The 18,420-nt window shown below is 42.4% G+C and overlaps 1 protein-coding gene across 1 annotated transcript in view; it reads right to left on the reverse strand.

Annotated features, from left to right (window-relative positions):
• The window catches only part of DHRS12 (dehydrogenase/reductase 12), a 149,240-nt gene that overhangs the window by 59,955 nt on the left and 70,865 nt on the right, over positions 1-18,420 (reverse strand). The window contains exons 4-5 of the mRNA XM_069205453.1: positions 16,348-16,440; positions 3,073-3,154 (exon numbers count right to left, since the gene is read on the reverse strand). Coding sequence (XP_069061554.1) covers positions 3,073-3,154; positions 16,348-16,440 — 175 coding nt within the window. The remainder of the gene's footprint in view (positions 1-3,072; positions 3,155-16,347; positions 16,441-18,420) is intronic.

Consider the following 18,420-nt stretch of genomic DNA (forward strand, 5'->3'; position numbering starts at 1 on the left):
GGTTTTCCAGGCTTCCCTTGTGGACATGCCCTTTCATAGCTCTCGCTTCTTTGGAAACTAGGTGGATTCAGTGCTGTAGAGCTTCAAGAACAGTCTGGCTACAGCAAGGTCACTGGGCTTTTCTATAGATTCATCAACCCCAATCCGCCTTCTGCCCCTTTTGTGGCTACGGAAGGAGTCTCCAAACAAGCCCATTCCTGTTTCAGCCACCACAGCCATCAGGTTTCCCAGCCTTTTCAGGGCCAAGGATGCAGGGCTTAGAGACCATGTGGGACAGGCAGCCAGCAGTCAGACTATCCCCTAGGCAGCAGCAGCCCCCAAGCCTCTTTAATCCACCCTCAGACCATCATGGGCACCCAGTGTAAAGCAGGATATGTCATTACCTCCTCTATTGGCAGATAGTAGCATCAGACAGAGATGACTTTCATCTCAAGTGGAGCTCCGGCCTCCTAGAGGTCCTATCTGCCAATACCACTCCTGTGCAGAGTTCTCAAAAAGATCAAGAACAACTGGGCCCAAGTCATTCTTGTGGCTTTGGATTGGGCACAGAGAGTCTAGTGCCCCGAGCAATTGAGCATGACCATAGGTCCTCCAGTCAGACTCCCTCTTTGGAAGGATCATCTTTTGCAACAACAGGGCAGGGTTCTGCACCCGAACTTGTGCACTATCCACCTGCAAACGTGGAGATTGAGTGGCAGCGGTTGACAGCTTTTGACCTTCCTCCTAAAGTCTCTGATGTTATTCTGGCAGCCAAGCGTCCCTCCACCAATACAGTATACGCCTGCCGCTGGGAAACATTTGTGCCATGGTGTGCTTCCCACAGCGTTGACCCCACTAGCTGCACCTCTCTCATGAGGTCTCTTCTTTGCACTGTCTTTGGCCCAGCAGGGCTCTGCTTTGGGCACAGTTAGGGGCTACCTTTCTGCCATCTCAGTATTCTTGCAGTTGCCAGACCTACCTTCTTCTTTAGGTCACTTGCGGTGACAAGGTTCCTTAAAGGCCTCCAACATTTATTTTCACCTACGCTTGTCATCATGCCTCAGTGGGACCTCAATTTGGTCGTCACCTTTCTTATGTGTCACCACTTTAACCTCTGCATAATTGCCTTCTTAGGCTAATGACCATCAAAATGGCCTTTTTAGTGGCCATAACTTTGGTTAGAAGAGTCAGCAAAATGCAAGCGCTCTCTTGCACCCTTCTTATACCACCTTTTACCCAGACAAGCTGGTTTTCCGGATGTGTGCCTCCTTCCTTCCAAAGGTTGTGACTCCATTCCATGTAGGCCAGCATCACCCTGCCTACTTTCTTTGCTCCATCTCATCCTTCCAAAGAAGAGGAAAGACTCCACTGCCTGGACCCATGCCTAGCATTTGTCATTCTACCTTGACACCATAAGAGAGTTCTAAATGGACAATCAACTATCCTGTGCTTAAGATCTGCTATGCACTGGCCAAGAAACAGCCAGAGGACTTGCACACTCACTCTACTAGAGCCAAGGCTGCAACCACTGCATTAGCACGCAGCGTTCCTCTCCTGGCCATCTGCCAGACAGCGATGTAGCCATCACTGTACACGTTCACAAAACATTACTGCCTGGATAGTCAGGTCCGTCGTGATGAGCAGGCCTCCCATTCGGTCCTACAGGATTATTTCGCAGACCCACCTGCAGGGAGGTATTGCTTGGTATCTATTCAAAAGTAAGGAAATTGCAGCTAGAAGTAACTATCGGATGAACGAGTTACTTACCTTGAGTAACACCTTATTTGGTAGAGACTCTATCTAGCCCCCGATTTCTTACGGATCCTGCCAACGAACAGGTTTAGGTGTAAGGACAACTTTTTCAGGGCCTTAGTCTTTTCCACATCAATGGTCAGTTCTCATTGTGGCTCCGTGCTCATGGTGTGGAAAGCCATAACGTCAGCAAGCCGAGGTGGCACCTATACAGGTACAGCACGTCACTTCTGACGCAGACGATGCCGAAGCAGCGTTAACAAAGGTAAATAACTTATTCTTCTGTCTGTATCAATTTAAAATCAGAGCTACCAAGGGTCATGTCGCAATTCGTGTCAACATTTAACAATTGGTAAAGCTCCGAGCACAGGCTATTATGCAATAATAAATGAGGTTTTTAGCACCATATAGTGGCATTGCCAATTCATTCGGTGTGTTTCCCAGCTTGATCGTTTAGTAATGTAAATAAAGAAGAAAAAATCATGTCAAATACATTCCAGTATTTGCTATAATCAAAAACTGAACTAGCTGTTTAGGGAAGAAAGCTTTCAGAGACATGAAAGTCTGTACACATTTCTTGCCGCAAAGATGACAAGTAAATTAAGTGCTCGCTGGTTACGTTTGTCGACGCTTATTGTCACGTGTCTGAATCCCGGCAAGGCCAGCGCAACCTTCCATCATTTAGAGTTTCGTAAACTGAGGACCATTCATTTGGGTAATAGTAATCTCTGTAATATGGGATGGAGAAAGTCTGGTGGCAAGCTTTCATAAAATAATAAAACACTTATTATTTCTGTACAGCGAAACGGTCAGCCTTCGAGTCGGTGTCCATTAACAGGCACAATGTTATGACCGGGAGTTAACCAGCTGACAAACGGAACGTTTGCTGAAGAATTTAGATCAAAATATAGTGTCCATTCTGCTGAAAATTTCCATCACGCCTGTTTAAAATCCATTAAATTAAATGACGGTCAATCTTTCGAGACCACAATCGTCCTGCCAGAGTTTAGAGACCGGGTTTTATGCCACTGTCGGCCACAATTAGCATTAAGTGGCTACTGAAGAGTTTAGCCTCGAATCCTCTACATAATGGCAAGCTGCCAGAGAAGTACTCCGGTGCCAGTAACATCCACATCACGCAGAATATAAGGTCATTTTCAGAATTTAGTGGATTTCTGAATTCCGTCAGCAGGAAACGTTACTAATAGGCGCTGCTTTAATGAGAAGCAGGCATCCAGCTCACAACACCGGCGCTGGCCGAGGCTAGTTTACCATGCAGATGCGCCGTGTAGCCTCTGCTCAGGGCACTTTTTCAGTTTTTTAAAAATCTGCTTTAATTACCCAATGTGTTTGTAGCGAAATTCTTTTCAAGACCATCGTCCGTTAGTTCTCTTTGGTTCACCATGCAGCCAGCATTATTTATCTGTGAAATAGAAGTATATACAATTATTACTGAAGGTTTAATGCGATCAAGAATGCAATTCTGTTAACAGATAGGCGTCTGTAGTGGTTTCAAGTGCCCGTTCTCACCACATCAAAAAGGAACAAATAATAAAGGGTTTGTCATTATGCCTGTTGAAATACTAGAATCACAGGTTCAGTATGTTCCACAAAGAAATGCAATTTCGCAACTGAGGGTGGTAGAAAATAAATTAACATAAATAGATTCCTGTTCTGTCCTACTTCTGTAACAGGAAAGACGCAAGCCTCTGTTTTTTTTAATATCTATTCTAACAACAAAAGCAAATGATTTCTAGTGGGACCGGAAGTCAGTTCCAAATATCATTCACGTTGTGCAACTGCCTACCTTGCTTAGAAGTATGGACTCCTGTGTCCATTTCTGAAAACAGACCTATTTAATTACATGCTTAATTCCTAATCATTGATGAGGATGTTAACCAACACCATGCCAAATCGGGGGCACCTACAAGTTTGGAGCACTGAATTTTCTAGTAATGGGAATGCGATTAAATGGGGATGGGTTCAAAAGCAACCGGATTGGAGTTAGTAAACGCCATGGTCAAGGAGCAGGTGAAGGTGTTGGGTACTCTTGCCGTGGAGGATACAGGCTTGTTTTTGACAGTGTTAGGAAGTCCCTGATACAAGATATCAAGCGAAATCACGTGAGCAAGAAGGTTGCAGGTTGGCCAAGACACAACTCCTATTAGCAGCCCAGCCCAGGACTAAGCCACGGCTTGCGAAATGCAGGGCAAATTACAGAAAGGAATTGGAGACTGCCAAGAGGGAATGGGAAGACTCGCTTTTGGGAAGAGATGACCCACTCCGTGCTAGCAAAGGATAATGTAAAATTTTGGGCCACCTTGGCATTGAAAACTAATTAAGGCAAGAAGTCTGTGGCATACTTTATTCAGCCATAGGATTGGGTATCTCACTTTAGTAAGCTATACTCATGCAATGATTCTTTGGCATGGGTGAACACTGACCCTCTGCTAGTTGCCAAACCTAAGGACCACAATACCATAGAGACTGACCTTAGGGGGGCCAAGGAAGCAATCAGCTTCACTTTATTAGGAAAAGCACCAGGACCAGACCAGATCCCAAATGGCCTATTTAAATTAAATATAGAGGTCTGGGGCTCCTATATGAATCATTTTGCAAATGCTATCTTGAAGGGAATGCAGATTCCCACTTCCTGGCATTCAGCTGAAATTATCCCAATCTGTAAGAATGGCCAGCATAGCGTCCCAGGCAATTATGGACTGATTAGTTTAATTGATGCATAACAGAAGATCTTTTGCAAAGTCCTAAAACATCTTCAAGTTTGGATTTGTGATAGCAATATACAATCTGAATTCCAGGCGGAATTTAGAAGTGGAACAGGTATGGTTAATCAGGTCCTCTGTTTTAACTGTCTTTGTTGGAAGATGAGTAGTCAAACAAGGGTCTACTTTTTGACAACTTTGTTGACTTACGTGCAGCCCTTGATTTCCAAAAGGTATGCACCTGATTCCATTGTTTCTTGACCTGGAAATTAAGAAAATAGCCAGGAAAGTTGCAATTAGGCCCTTGCTTTACTGGCATAGGATATGGTCGTCACAGGACTTATGAGAATCCCTTAAGGATCTACTGAGTCTCCCTAGTGCTCAAAACCTATCATGGTGTTCGCATGTAAGAACTATGCTTAGTAAGCTGTGGATAGGAGAATTCTGGACTGATCTGGAGGACATTTCCTCCATTTACAAAATGGCTATCAAACCAGCCACCTGGCAGAACCCATGTGTTGACATTATGTGCAATAGCAGAGGCACTTTGACTCTTGAATTTATGAATTTTAGAACTGTACCCAATTATGAGGGAACAATCAATGAGATTACACTGCCCCTAGCCCGGAAACTGTTTTTGCAATTCAGGTACCAGACTCTTCCAATGAAGGCAATCTGTGGCAAGTGGGCCAACGAAACATTTAAGAGCACAGAGTGCACGGTATGTAGGGACCCATCTGAAACTATAGCACACTTCCTTTTCTTCTGTCCCACATATGGCCCAAAATGGAGGAAACTGTTATTGCCTCTATGTAGGATTTTCGATGTAAGGAGGCTCTTGGATGACTTTAGGATCTTAAAGACTAATTCCACAAGGCTGGTGGTTTTCGCTGTTGCAACATACCTCCAGGCAGCCTGGATTTGGCGATCCAAGTGCATTCATACCTTTGTTGATAAGGATCCACAGGATAACAAAGATGGGTTGGTAACGCCATTTCCCCCAACCCCCCCATTCACTTACTAGCAGAATAAGCTCACAGCAGAACTTTTGTATACCTAACTGGGTTTTCACATATATATGCAATTTTAATTCTGATTATAGCAATTTTACTGTATTATTTCCTGCCAGTAGTCTTATGAACTATGTATTTCCTATATTTAATTCAGATGCATTGTCACTTTATATGAATCCTGCTTTGATTCAAATGTATGGATGATATCTTAGAAGTAAGAAATGCTATTTTAATATAAAACGGCTTTTCAGTATTTTTGGTTAAGTTAATAGCTATAGCAAAAGGCATGGTTGTGTGCAATTAGAATGCGCAATACTGGATTTTATAGGAAAGTTGTGCTAGTACTTTTATGATCTGTTTTGATCAAAATAAAGTTATGAACGAATGGAATGTTTGGTCTTATTTCTTCAGCAAGGAAATACATCAATCTTGCCTTATGTGCAATCCTGCTTATCTCCATGAAGAAGGTCTCTGCTTTCACTGTCTTAATTGAGTCTAATATGCTTTTAATCACTTTATTATTATTTGTAATTGAACCGATGTTCTCTTTACATTTAAAGCCACAATTTCACCACTAATGATTTCTGTTTCTTTCTAAAATTTTGCTTACTCTAATTATGCACTCCCATAGGCCGGACTTTCTGTAAAATTGGCAGTGGCGTCTGCTTTAAGTTGGCGGAGTATGATGTTGAATATTATCATCCGGTATTGAATGTCAGCCAAAACGTGGCCAGCAATATCTCTATCCTTAAGGGAGAAAATTCTCAAATGCAGGTGAAAGTCACAGGTATAGAACTGGTATGCACTGTTGGAGCAATTATCATAGCAATGATGTCTCAGAGAGGATGTTAGCCATTGTCACACGTTGATATAAGTTCTTGCGGTATGATGAGAACCATTTGAAAACTGTTTCCCTTATCCCTATTGTATCTTTACATATTTTGAGAGGGGTGCAGTATTACTGAGTCAAGCGCTGCAGACTGATCTAGCAGGATGAGGAGGCAGCAGTCCTGTTAGTCTAAGATACAAAATGGTTTATCTACTAGTTTTAGAACTTTTGTGCCTGTGATGCATCTCAGTCAGAAGCCAAAAGTCAGGTATGAAGTTTGAGATGACTCTCTATGAAGCTTTTAAGGGGCTTGTAACGAAAGGAGGTTTTGAGAATAGGCAAATGTTATCAATGTTGCTCAGGTCTGCTAGTGATTTGTTTCTAATAGAAATTAAGTCTGACCAATTTTTATGAAGTCCAAGACTGATCCATGAGACGTGGGTGTTATTTAGTTTCTTCCAAAGAGTGCAACTGAATAACTTACCTTCTCTTAGAGGAGTATTGAGAGTAGAGGTTATAGTGATGGGGATGGGTTTGTCTTGGCAATGTTGTTTAACATTTTCGATTTTGTCAGTATTATAAAAGAAAGGTTGGAGTCACAGATTGCCTTTACCCCTATGGGGGGAGCTTGCATGTTATGCTTAAGGAAGGCAGAGAACTCCTATTTTTTCAGTGGATTCGGCTTCCCCTCCAAAGAGAATTCTGGGAACTTATTTAATATCCTGTAAAGCTTTTTACGTCCATTTTTTAAATTGAGCAACGTACCATCTATAATGAAAGTACATTTGAATTTGTAGATGAATGGTTTGTATTTCTTAATTTGATTCTTCAAAGTCACCGGGGAAGGATTGTTAAGCCACAAGTGTTCTGTAGCACTAGGAGTCTTCCTTTCCAAAGACTGAACTGACCTTTTAGATTTTATTCTATTGATATCTGTGTTGTTTCTTTGTCTGACTTTTTTTTAAAGACTGCGTGCCCAGATTTAATCCTGTTGACTTCTTGATTGTGAGGTATGGCCTCCAAGGATTAGGCTATAATAACAGCTAAGAAGGTAAGGTCAGAGTTGTTAAGGTCTCAAACCCACTTTGTGGTCCTTTGTATTTAGCCTGAAGTCGAGAAAGACCAATCAACAGGGATCAGTGTCTCAGCCTTGAATTTACCTTTTATAGCAATTCAGAGGTCTAGAATGGAGTGTTTCAAGTGGGTGGGGGTCAAACTCACTCACATGTTGCTATTTATAAAACATGAAGAGAGCTGTGACACAGCAGGAACCTCTGGAGGTCACCAATGTAGCTTAAAGTGTCTGTGAAAGATGTTGCATCATAGATGATAGATTTTTTAGTTGTGAATTCAAAGAGTTGCTCTACAAATGTGGTCACCCAGCGAACAGTAGATGATATGAAATTTAGTAGGGGCTTGGTTGCGGAGTATGGTATGATGGTGCCTCATCGGGCAGAGTGTGCCATAGGCTGATGTACAAATAAGGAGAGTGATGCTGCTCTCTCATATTTATTAGGATAAGTGTTTTCAGGTGTAAGGAGGGTGTTTGTGTGGATTAAACTGTATTTCAGTAGTGGCTAAAGAGTGCAAAGAAGTCTAAGGGTTGAGGAAACGGAGTGAGAGTCAGGGAAGTCCTTGTGATGAACACAGTCTTTTGGTGTTGTAGGTGTGGGAAGGACACTTTATTGACAGTTCTTACACAGTATTCACAGCGTTCTCTGTGATGGCAGGCTGAGGGCAGAGGGTGAGATAGTAAAAGGAAGTATAAAGGAAGGATCTCAAAATGAAGAATGAGTGCATGTGCCCTGTGTGGGTATTAAAATACCACATACATATGTAGATACATACAGCAGATAACTTTCTTGTAGGTAAGGAGGGTTATATCATGAAGATTAAATCATTGCAGATTGACCACATCCTTGTCACTACTGAAGGTAAAGACTGATTAGATCTATTTTGATGAGCACACAGAAAGGAAACAGATGGTGCCCTTTACAGTCTTTACATGCATCCATGTGGAATACTAATATTTAAGACATCTTTAGATGCTTTGAGAATAGTATACTGAAACTATACAATTGCAGAGATGCCTGCTGAACTAACATGTAGATGATGCATTGATTATGATAATCCTAGAGCACATTTCATGTGACAACAGAAGCCAAAAAGTCCTTGGCCAAATTCAAAATTACATCACAAATGTTGTCCTTGCAGTACATCACACTGAAGTATTATTTCCAGCTATAATTTTTTTTTTTTTTTTAAAGTATTAAAAGATTGAGAATGATTTATGTCCACTTCTTAAATGTTTGTATGGGATTAAGTGTAGTGGAAATGGAACTGTGAGGTGTGTGCCCTGAAGCGCATGTCATAATTTAACACTAGGAGTGAGAGGCTGGATCTCTGTGGGAGACTGCGCATGCAATTCATTCCTCTGATGCCCATTTAAAAGAAAGACTATGTTAACCCCCATCATAATGCTTCTTTCTGCAGTACTGTTTGTGAAGCATCCTTTGCTTGATGTCATATGAATTATATCTCTTCTTAACATAGCATCTGGAAAGAAGCTAAAAGGGTTATTACGTAGCTTGCAGATGAAGATTATTTAATTCCCTGTTTCTGAAAGCAGTCTCTACCAATTTGATTTTTAACACTTTAACAGCAAAAAAGCCTTATAATCACGGCCAATGGAATTATGCAATTGTGCAGCTGCAGTGATTTTCGCATAATTATAGATGTGCAACATTTACCACATAATCCATCATCTGTAGCATAATCTGCAGATTTTAATAAAGAAAACAATATTTCCAGCCCAAACAGTTCAAAAGTTACTAAAAACGCAGCAAACATGTGTTGCCATGCAGTGGAAGGCCCTTTGCATAGCTGGATTTGTCACTTTTCTGTTGCTTATTGCTATACTTGGGAGTTAAACTGGTACTAATGACATGCAACCAATGCCCAGAAAGTGTCATCATGTTTAAAAATGACAACATTATGCCACATAATTTGACTTTTCTTGCTACATATTTTGCTCAACCCTGCTGCATAATTTGACCCTTCCAGTGGCCCCGTTTATAATCCATTATAATAGAGTACAAAATAATTCTTCACAACAATTTCTCCATAAATGCTTCAATGGAATATACATAAAGTATTCTGTGATGCACTATGACTATTAAAATCATCTTAATCCGTTAGTCGCATATACGCTAATTATTAAATACTATATTTGTAACTTAAAAATACAGAAACAAAAAAATAGAAACATTTTAATTACAACACGTATTGCTATTTGCAGACCTAGGAGAGACAAATGTATTAAATACTTCTAGGGAAAGCCAATTTTTTACAAAACTGCAGGCTCATTAATGGGCAAAGGATCAGCCAATTTGATTGCCTTTGCCACAATCAATATTAAACTATGGTAATATAGACTAGCATAGATAAACTTTAGGATTATGGGGTGCCAAGGCACCGAGATGTATGAGTCATGCATTTATGACTCGACTCAGAATCTCATTCCTCATTTAGAGCGCCACTTGGTATAAAGTGATTATAGTCATAAAGTGCCAAGTATAGTAAACAGTAAAATTGGTTTAAAGTTCAGTGGATACATTTAAAAATAAAATTGCATAGCAGTCAGTTATCATATGATCGACTATAAAAAGGTATAAAAGGGTGCAACTTAAGATTCATTCTTTTAATAAATAATCAACTTAATTTCCTAATTGTCCCAGTAGATATTAGTATGCACTGACATACAATATGTGGCTTTTACAATGATAGGCGCCAAGAAACCAGGATCAGTAAATCATACTGTTATAGCTTCACTCTGGTTACTAAGCCGCATCCAAAAACATATTTATATACCAAACGCTTATAGACTTGGGGTGCCTAAGTGGGATGAGGTTAAAGTAAAATGCATACGTATGTCACAAAGACAAAACACTTTTATTATCATCAAATAGGCAGCTGTAAAATACTTATTCAAAGATGCTACTTTACACTTATTAATAGAAATGTCCAACTTTGTAAGAATATCTGTCAAGTGCGGGTGACTCCAAGAGCAATAAGTCACATTGTTACAGTCGCTTGGTCTTCTATAATAATTTTTGCCATTATAATGCTATTCATATAGAATCATGACTAGCCAGACAATTTCAAACTTCATATCAATCTCAGAGCCCAATCTCTGCTGTGTAAGTTTTTTGTTTTTTAAACAGATTTTATTGAAATTTTAGTACAAATACATTTATCTCCATAACTGTGCCATTTCGCAACACCTATGCATTTGTCTCCACATTAGCCATTAATTTCCATCTACAATTATTGAATGTGGCGACTTTATGGATTACAGATATTGTACCAAAGTAGTTAGATGTATTCCGTCTGCCCCCTTATATATGACTGGTAAGTCTAGGTAACATTACTGTTGGGTAGTCGTCCAATTACCCTTCCCCTGGTGTGGCCAATGTTTGCTCAGATAATACCAAAACTAGGTTGTAGCTTGGCGTCTTATACTATGACCGTATCATGTAAAGTATCAGTTTCCTGATATTCCCCCCCCCCTCACGTCGCCCCGTGTCCCAACCTATAGCCTGTTATATGCTATGTGTGCAAGCTCATGCATTGTTCCGCTGTGCTGCTTGGGGTTTCAGTAGCAATAAGCTTGTGGTGCGATTTTCCCTACAGGCTATTTCTCACCCTATTCTAGGAGTTGTGCATTCTTAGTCAGTGGCTGATGGTACCGGTTCTCTAGATTTGATAAGGGATAGCCTAGTCACATCTTTTAGGGGTGCAACCAACTGTTCCCAAACATGCGTTAGCTCTGGTGAGCCTCTGCCCTGTCTGACTTCTCGTTGTAGTACTAAGCTTTCGTATTCTGCACAGCGCTCCAATTCTCTATTCCAGCAATAGAGGTTGGGGCCTAGCTGTCTTTTCCAGTTCTTTGGTATCTCTCTTTTGGCCAGGATATATGCAAGGTCTTGCAGTCTACTAGTGACTTTGTTCTTGGGGGAATGTGGGAACCAATGGAGGAGACAGTGGCCCGGCGTGCAAGACATTTCACGGTCTATGATCTCCACTACACATGTCGTCACTTCGCTCCAGTAATCGGTTAAGTTCGCACAAGCCCACATCATGTGTTTGAAGTCTACTGCTGCTTCTCTGCAGCATGGACATCGTGCGTCTGCCACCCGAAGGTGGTCGCAAAGCCATCTCGGAGTAAGATATGCTCTGTGTATGACATAAAAGTGTATCAGTTGGAACCGGGCATTTCGAGACACCTTTGGTGCCCTCTCTAGTATCTGCCCCCAGGATTTCTCCGGTAACAGTTCCAGTTCCGTTTCCCTCTTCATTCGCAGGCCTTCCAGGGGGCGCATTGTTCCCCTACGAATTGCCCTGTATAAGCCGATTATGGCCTTGTGTGTGCCTTCTGACGTTACTATATAGCTGCTGACCTCATGAGGTCTGGGTTCTACGCCTCCCAGGTGCCAATATGTTTGGATTGTGTGGGTGACTGCTCGGCGTGGCAGGAATTGTCCCTGTGAAAGATCATATTCCTGTCTGAAGTCCTCAAAGGGCAACAGTCTCCCATCCCTATACAAATCCCCAACCCGTGTGGCCCCAGCCTCCTCCCAATTGCTAGTCCTCCCCAATTGCCTCTGAGGGGTATCCATCTTAGCCATGTCATTGGGATATCAGGTGTGTATGGCGTGCCCGTGTCATTCTTTTGGAGACATCTCTTCGAACATTTGCGAAGGACACAGACCTCTGGGGTATCTTATGGATTGGCCACATTGAATTGAAAGAGCAGACCCGCTAATTTAGGGAGAGGAGGAATCGTTGAGGCCACCCGGACATTCGGAGTCGGTGCGCCGCTGTCCACTTGGTCAGCCACTGCAATTGGGCTGCCAGATAGTATGATTCGTAGTCCGGAACCGCCAGGCCCCCCTCCGCTCGCGGTCTTTTCAGTGTTGTGAGAGCCACCTGGCATCTCCCAGCCCGCCATATGAATGCAGGTATCAGGGAGTCCAGCTCCTTGAAAAGCATGGCAGGGATCCAGAGCGGCAAGACCACAAAATAGTATAAGTCTTGGTAGTGCCACCATCTTAATGAGTGCTATCCTCCCAGCTACTGACAATGGAAGGGTTTTCCAAAATCCCAGACTAGTTTTCAGTGCCCTGATGGCGCTACCTATGTTGCCCTCTAGAATATCAGCTCTGGTGCGATAAACCTTGACTCCCAGGTAGGCCATGCACCGAGGTTCCCAAGAGACATATCCCAGCTCCTTGGGTGGGTCACTGTCTGCTGAAAGTGGGTAGAGGTGGGATTTCTACCAGTTTACCCATAGCCCTGTTAGTCTGCCAAATTGTGCTAAGAGTGCCTGGGCTCCCTGTAGATCCGGTCCCGTAAGAACATAAGTAGATCATCGGCATAGAGCGCTATTTGGTGATGATAGCCCGTGGACAGTAGCCCATGGTACCAAGTGGCAGTCCGTGCTTGGGATAGTCAATTGCTCCATTGCCAATGCAAATAGCAAGGGCGAGAGGGGGTACCCTTGCCTTGTGCCCCTTTCCACCCTATATAGCTCGGATATAGTAGTCTGGGTTCTAACTCGGGCTCTAGGATCTGTGTATAGCTACTGCGTCCATCTAATGAATCCCTCACCCAGCCCCATGTGCTCTAAGACTGCTTATAGGTATTTCCATTCCAGGTTATCGAATGCCTTCTTTATGTCCACTGCAAATACCGTTGCAGCTCTTTTGTTTGTTAGGTCAGCATCTAATATGCGGATAATCTGGTGGATATTCTGGGCTGTGTTCCGTGTGGGGATGAATCCGGCTTGGTCTGTGTGGACCAAACGAGTCATGAATGGCGGTAACCTTGTCGCTAGTATGCGACTAAGAATTTTGTAGCCAGAGTTAAGCATGGATAGGGGCCTGTAGGCTCTGCTGTCGTTTGTCTGGTTACCAGGTTTCAGTAATGGGATTATCAGTGCCTCTCTAGTCTAATCTGGAAGGCAGTTCTGTTCTTTTACCGTGCCATATACCTGCGCTAGTTTAGGGGCCAGTTTGTTAATGTACGTTGCATAAATTTCTATGAGGAGCCCGTCTGTGCCTGGGTTTTCCCTCTTGCTAGGCCCTTAATGGCTTCTCTGATTTCTGTCTCCTATATATTTCCTCCTATAGCTTCTTTCTCTTCCTCAGTGAGGTGTTGGCATGGCCGGGGTTCTAGGAATGCTCTACATCTTCCCTCCTCCCCCTGCGTGACGCTTGTGTAAAGAGTGGTGTAGTATTCTAGGAAATGGTGGATGATCTCTTCCTAACGGTTTAATCTGCGCCACGTGGGGGTGATGATCTCTATGATGGGAGTCTCTCTCTTTGAAGGTTTTGCCATCCACGCTAGTAGCGTGCCCATTTTGTCCCTTTCAGCATGGGCTCTTACCATGTAATATTTATAGTCGAAGCAGCGGAGTCTCTCAGTGTACTCTGCTACCTTCTCTCTGGCCTCGCCCACCTCCCTTTGCAGCTCAGCGTGTTCTGGTCTTTGTTTTTCTAGCATGCGTCTAGAATGATCTCCCCTAGTATTGACTTCCGAATTCCCATTGATGCCGCTATGCATCTCCCTCTAATCATTACTTTAAATGTGTCCCACATTATATGGGGAGATGGGGCACTAGCCTCATTTTCCTCAAAACAGCTTCTAATGTGTCCCCCCACCTGCTCCAGAAAGGCTGGGTCCTCTAAGAATTCAGGCTTGAGGCGCCAGGTTGGTATTCGCGGCTTGGTCCTTTTCCCAGGCCAACTGGAGAAGAACAAGATTGTAGTCAGAAATTGTCCTCCCCAAATATTCCACTTTCCAGGCCGGATTATGTACTTCGGGCGTGCAGAGAAAGGTATGTAGGTGTATGTGTAAGTCATGCATAGTAGAAAAGAAGGAATAATATCTGGTGTTTGGGTAAAGGTGTCTCCAGGAATCTATCAGCCGCCACTCAGATTGCCATTCTTTGATTTTTTTAGCTATTGTGCCCACAGGTGATTCCCTTAGCGGGGGTGTGATCTGTCTAACTCAAGGTTGGCCACACAGTTAAAGTCTCCCCTGAGCAATACTGCGTGTAGTAGGTGAGGGGCCAACGTGCCCGAGAGGTGCTCCAGAAATGTACTCTGGTCTGTGTTCGGTGCATATATACTAATGAGTGCAATATCCTGCTCCCCTAGACAGCCAGTGATCACTACATAGCGCCCATTTGTGTTGATGAGTGTTCCTGTTTTTTCAAAAGCGACTCCTGCCCTGATCCATATTAGAGTGCCCTGCACGTACGCTGAGTAGGTTGTATAGTACACCTGACTCCTCCATCTCTTCTGCAGCTCCACCACCTCTGCCGCTGTTATGTGAGTTTCCAGCTATATCGCTTCTTTGCAGATAGAATACCTTGTAGTGTTTAGCCATATTGTGCATACCCCTGATATTCCAGGATACCACCTTATAGTTCTGTGAGTCCCCGATTAGGTTCAATTGTTATGTGACTGTTATTTTGTGTCCCCTTCCCATAGCTGGGTAATATTGACACAGTATTTTCCTTCAGGACTACTCGGGAGGTGTAGCGGCCAGGTTCTCTTAAAACAGCAATAAACAAACTTCCCAACTCCCCTACCCCAGGACAGGTGAAAAATCAACCCCCCCTCCAAACTAGTTATGATTGAGTAATGCTCTTGTGAGGTACGTGTGGTCAAAACTGTGGCGGTGCAGGCCCGTCAGCTCCAGGTCACGCCCCCGTCCAGACTCTTCTGGACCCGGAGTCGTGTAACCCGTTTTCTCTTAGGCTCTCTGCAAACCTTGTTGGAAAGATGCGTAATCTAAACAAGATATATACCCGCCTCTAATCAAGATATATATCAGCCTACAAAGAGAATATATATTTGTTCAGGCTGAATTTTATCCAGGTAGTCTTTATACCCTACCTCAGTCCTAAACCTAAGATAACTATCTGTTATGCTGCTGGGTCTCGCACTCCCAACCTTAGTGTCCCTTACTAATGTGAAATACTACCGCTCTTTAACTAGATTTGTGGTATCTAGTCTCACTTGTCCAAGATCTTCCCAGAGAGTCCTTAGGTCCATAGCCACTAGGCATTTTTTTATATGTGCCGACCAAAGGCATACTCCCTTGTCTGTACTCTTGCTCACTTCCTCTACTTTTAAATAGCTCTTGGCCTTTATGTTCCTAATTAGCCCAATCCGATGTTGGACTGGCTTGATTCTAGCTTGATCTGTAAAAGTGTCCACGCCCAATTCCACAAAGTCAGGAATCATGGGGATACCACAACCTAGGCTTAACAGTGATCTCAAAGTTATTCTCAGCTACCTGGAGATTTTCTAGTTTCTCATGCCCCCATATCCCAGCACCCATATAGAACAGCCACTACCGCCTTCTGTTTATAACTTTGCAGTATAATACTTTGGTGCTGTGAGCTTGCCTTATGTCTAAACCTAAGAACTGGAGGACGTTGCAGGATGATAGTTGCCTTGGTTACATGGTTTCTCCAACTTAATCTAATGTTCAAATGGATACCAAGATAGTCATAGTATTTGACCACCTCTATCCGCTTATCATTTACCTTTCTTGTAAATGCGGATGACGGTTCCATTGCCATTACCTTAGTCTTACTAATATTGATGGTCAGGCCCTTGATATTACAATACTCAACAAACCTAGACAACAGTTTATGCATGGTATTCTCTGTCCTGGTAATTAAAACAGAATCATCTGCAAAAAGTAGGATGGGAGCCTTCCTGCCTGCAATTTTGGGAACTCAAGGGAAATCACCAAACGATATTCAACTACGTCATTCAGGAACAAACTAAAGGGAAGTGGAGCTAAGATACACCCATGTCTTATCCCCTTTCCGATCAGAAACGGTGGAAATCAGTCCTTCATTTTCCCATAGTATACTAGGGTGGTATTATCCTGGTGTACAAAGTAGTCTCTAGAAAATTCAAACGTAATATAACAGAGGCAGAAGTTGCATGCATACAAAACGGAGACTTACCAGGACATTCAATCTGTGCTCAACCTTGAACTGATCAGTAAATTCCCAGATGCCTTTGGGATTGGACATGTCCAGAACATGCACAAACACATTCTATGTGAGGAAAAAGAAAAAGTGTTTTACAATACAAATAAAATACCTTGGGAAATCAATTTTATTGAAAACAAAATCTTTTATCAGCGGAAATATGGATTTGCCTGTAGGGTACCCTGCATGCAATGCATTTGGCAAGCAGAAAGTTCCCAGGGTGAATTTGTGCATATCAAAAGAAAGCTACACAACTCTACTACTAGGCACAATATTTGCTCTGAAGGGATTCTGAACAGCAACTAGCAGAACACGATTCGTGTAGTTATTTTTATTTAACTTAGATCCACCTTATACTCTTAAAACTTCAAATTTAATTTCTCTCATCGGCTTTCCTGTTTTAGTCACCGGAACCTTTTCAAGACAAAAGCACTCCGAGAAAGAAAGCAGATTAAAGGAACATTTTTAATATTCCAATTTTAGAGAATAAAAACATGACTTTTAGAAATGCCACGTTTGCCATCATTACTTCCCCTATTTAAAGATGTTGTAAAAATAGATATGTGAAGTGCAGCACGTTTCACAAATGTCAAACCATCTAAAAGAAATCATGTTTCTTAGCAGTTACCAAGTGTAGGAAGAAATGTCTTTTACAGTGCAACGTTCAGAGGAGAAAGAGCCAGCAAGTTACCTGTGAGGCTAATTCTTCCCCAAGTTGTTTATGGATGTTAGTTGGATTCAAGGGGGTCTCAAGTGACTCTCAGCAGGATAGGGGGTATGCAGTGCCGGTGGCCCTGCAAGGAGCATGCAGGGACCTGTTGAATGTGCACTATGCAGCTTGGTGAGCCCAATCTTACATGCTTCAGTCTGCAACAGCAGTAGTGATTTCATAAAAACCCTTAATGAATATAGGTGATGAAATGACTCCATACACGTCATGAATGAATAGCCATATCAGTAGGAGTCCTGTGACACACAGGCACCAAAATAAGCAAACATTCCCCCATACTCAGCATGAACTGTTGCTCAAGTACTTGCTTTAAATGCATTTCAGAACTGCAACATAACCATTGTATCCAAAACAGCAGTTTGCCAGTTTCTAGAAAATAAATATAATTTTTATGGTGAAATACATAATTTATTGAAATAAAAAAGTAACTTAAACCATGCAAAGTGAAGCCTGCAATTTCACTGCCCCGAAATTCAAGATGTTTGTATGTAGGAAAATAGATAATTAGTCACTGAACATCAGCCTGCCATGTCCATCACGAGCTCACATGTATTACTGTCACACTGGAACTGACTGCCTTTCCTGCTCATTATTCATCACAAACCAGGATTGCCATTTATGTGGTAAGGTCTGACAGCACCATTTTGTCAGGGATAGCTAGCTGTATATAGCGAATAGCCACAAAATGTCAAGCATGGACACCACTATGTCTAGGTCATAACTACCAAATGTATAGCCACAATTAAATCGATCACACTGACAGCATGTGAAGAACGGATACCATTTAGTGTGGCATAACCAGAATGTTTCCAAAAATGCCATACCTTAAGAATGGGCCACTATCCAGAATGACATCATGTGTTGCTACAATATATTAAGGACATGAAACGGTTAAGCCAAGCAAAGCCAGAATGTTGCCAACCTTGGCCACTTTCTGGCAGAAATGGGCCTCTATTGAGTCAAAAACAACTGGAATATTGGGAGGTATAGTTAGGATACATCAAAGAAGGCAATATTATGCCAGGGACTGCCTGAATAATTTCAAGGACGAGCCAGTATTACACCAGTAAATTCCAGAATCTTCCCAGAAGTGTCTTCAATATGCCAAGGATAGTCAGATATTGCTAGTAATACTCACTTTGGATTTTTATTTTCATGTCGGGTGTAGACAGCCTATTACCACAAGGGTCCATAATGAGGCAACAAAGGGTCACTACCATGCTGACTATAGCTAGAATGCATGCAATAATGCCCAGAATAAGTCATGATTGGCTACTACTGGGGCAGGGAGAGTCTCTTTAACCAGGTAAAGCTAC

This window comes from Pleurodeles waltl, chromosome 8 (genome assembly GCF_031143425.1).
Source record: "Pleurodeles waltl isolate 20211129_DDA chromosome 8, aPleWal1.hap1.20221129, whole genome shotgun sequence".
Taxonomy (NCBI): Eukaryota; Metazoa; Chordata; class Amphibia; order Caudata; family Salamandridae; genus Pleurodeles; species Pleurodeles waltl.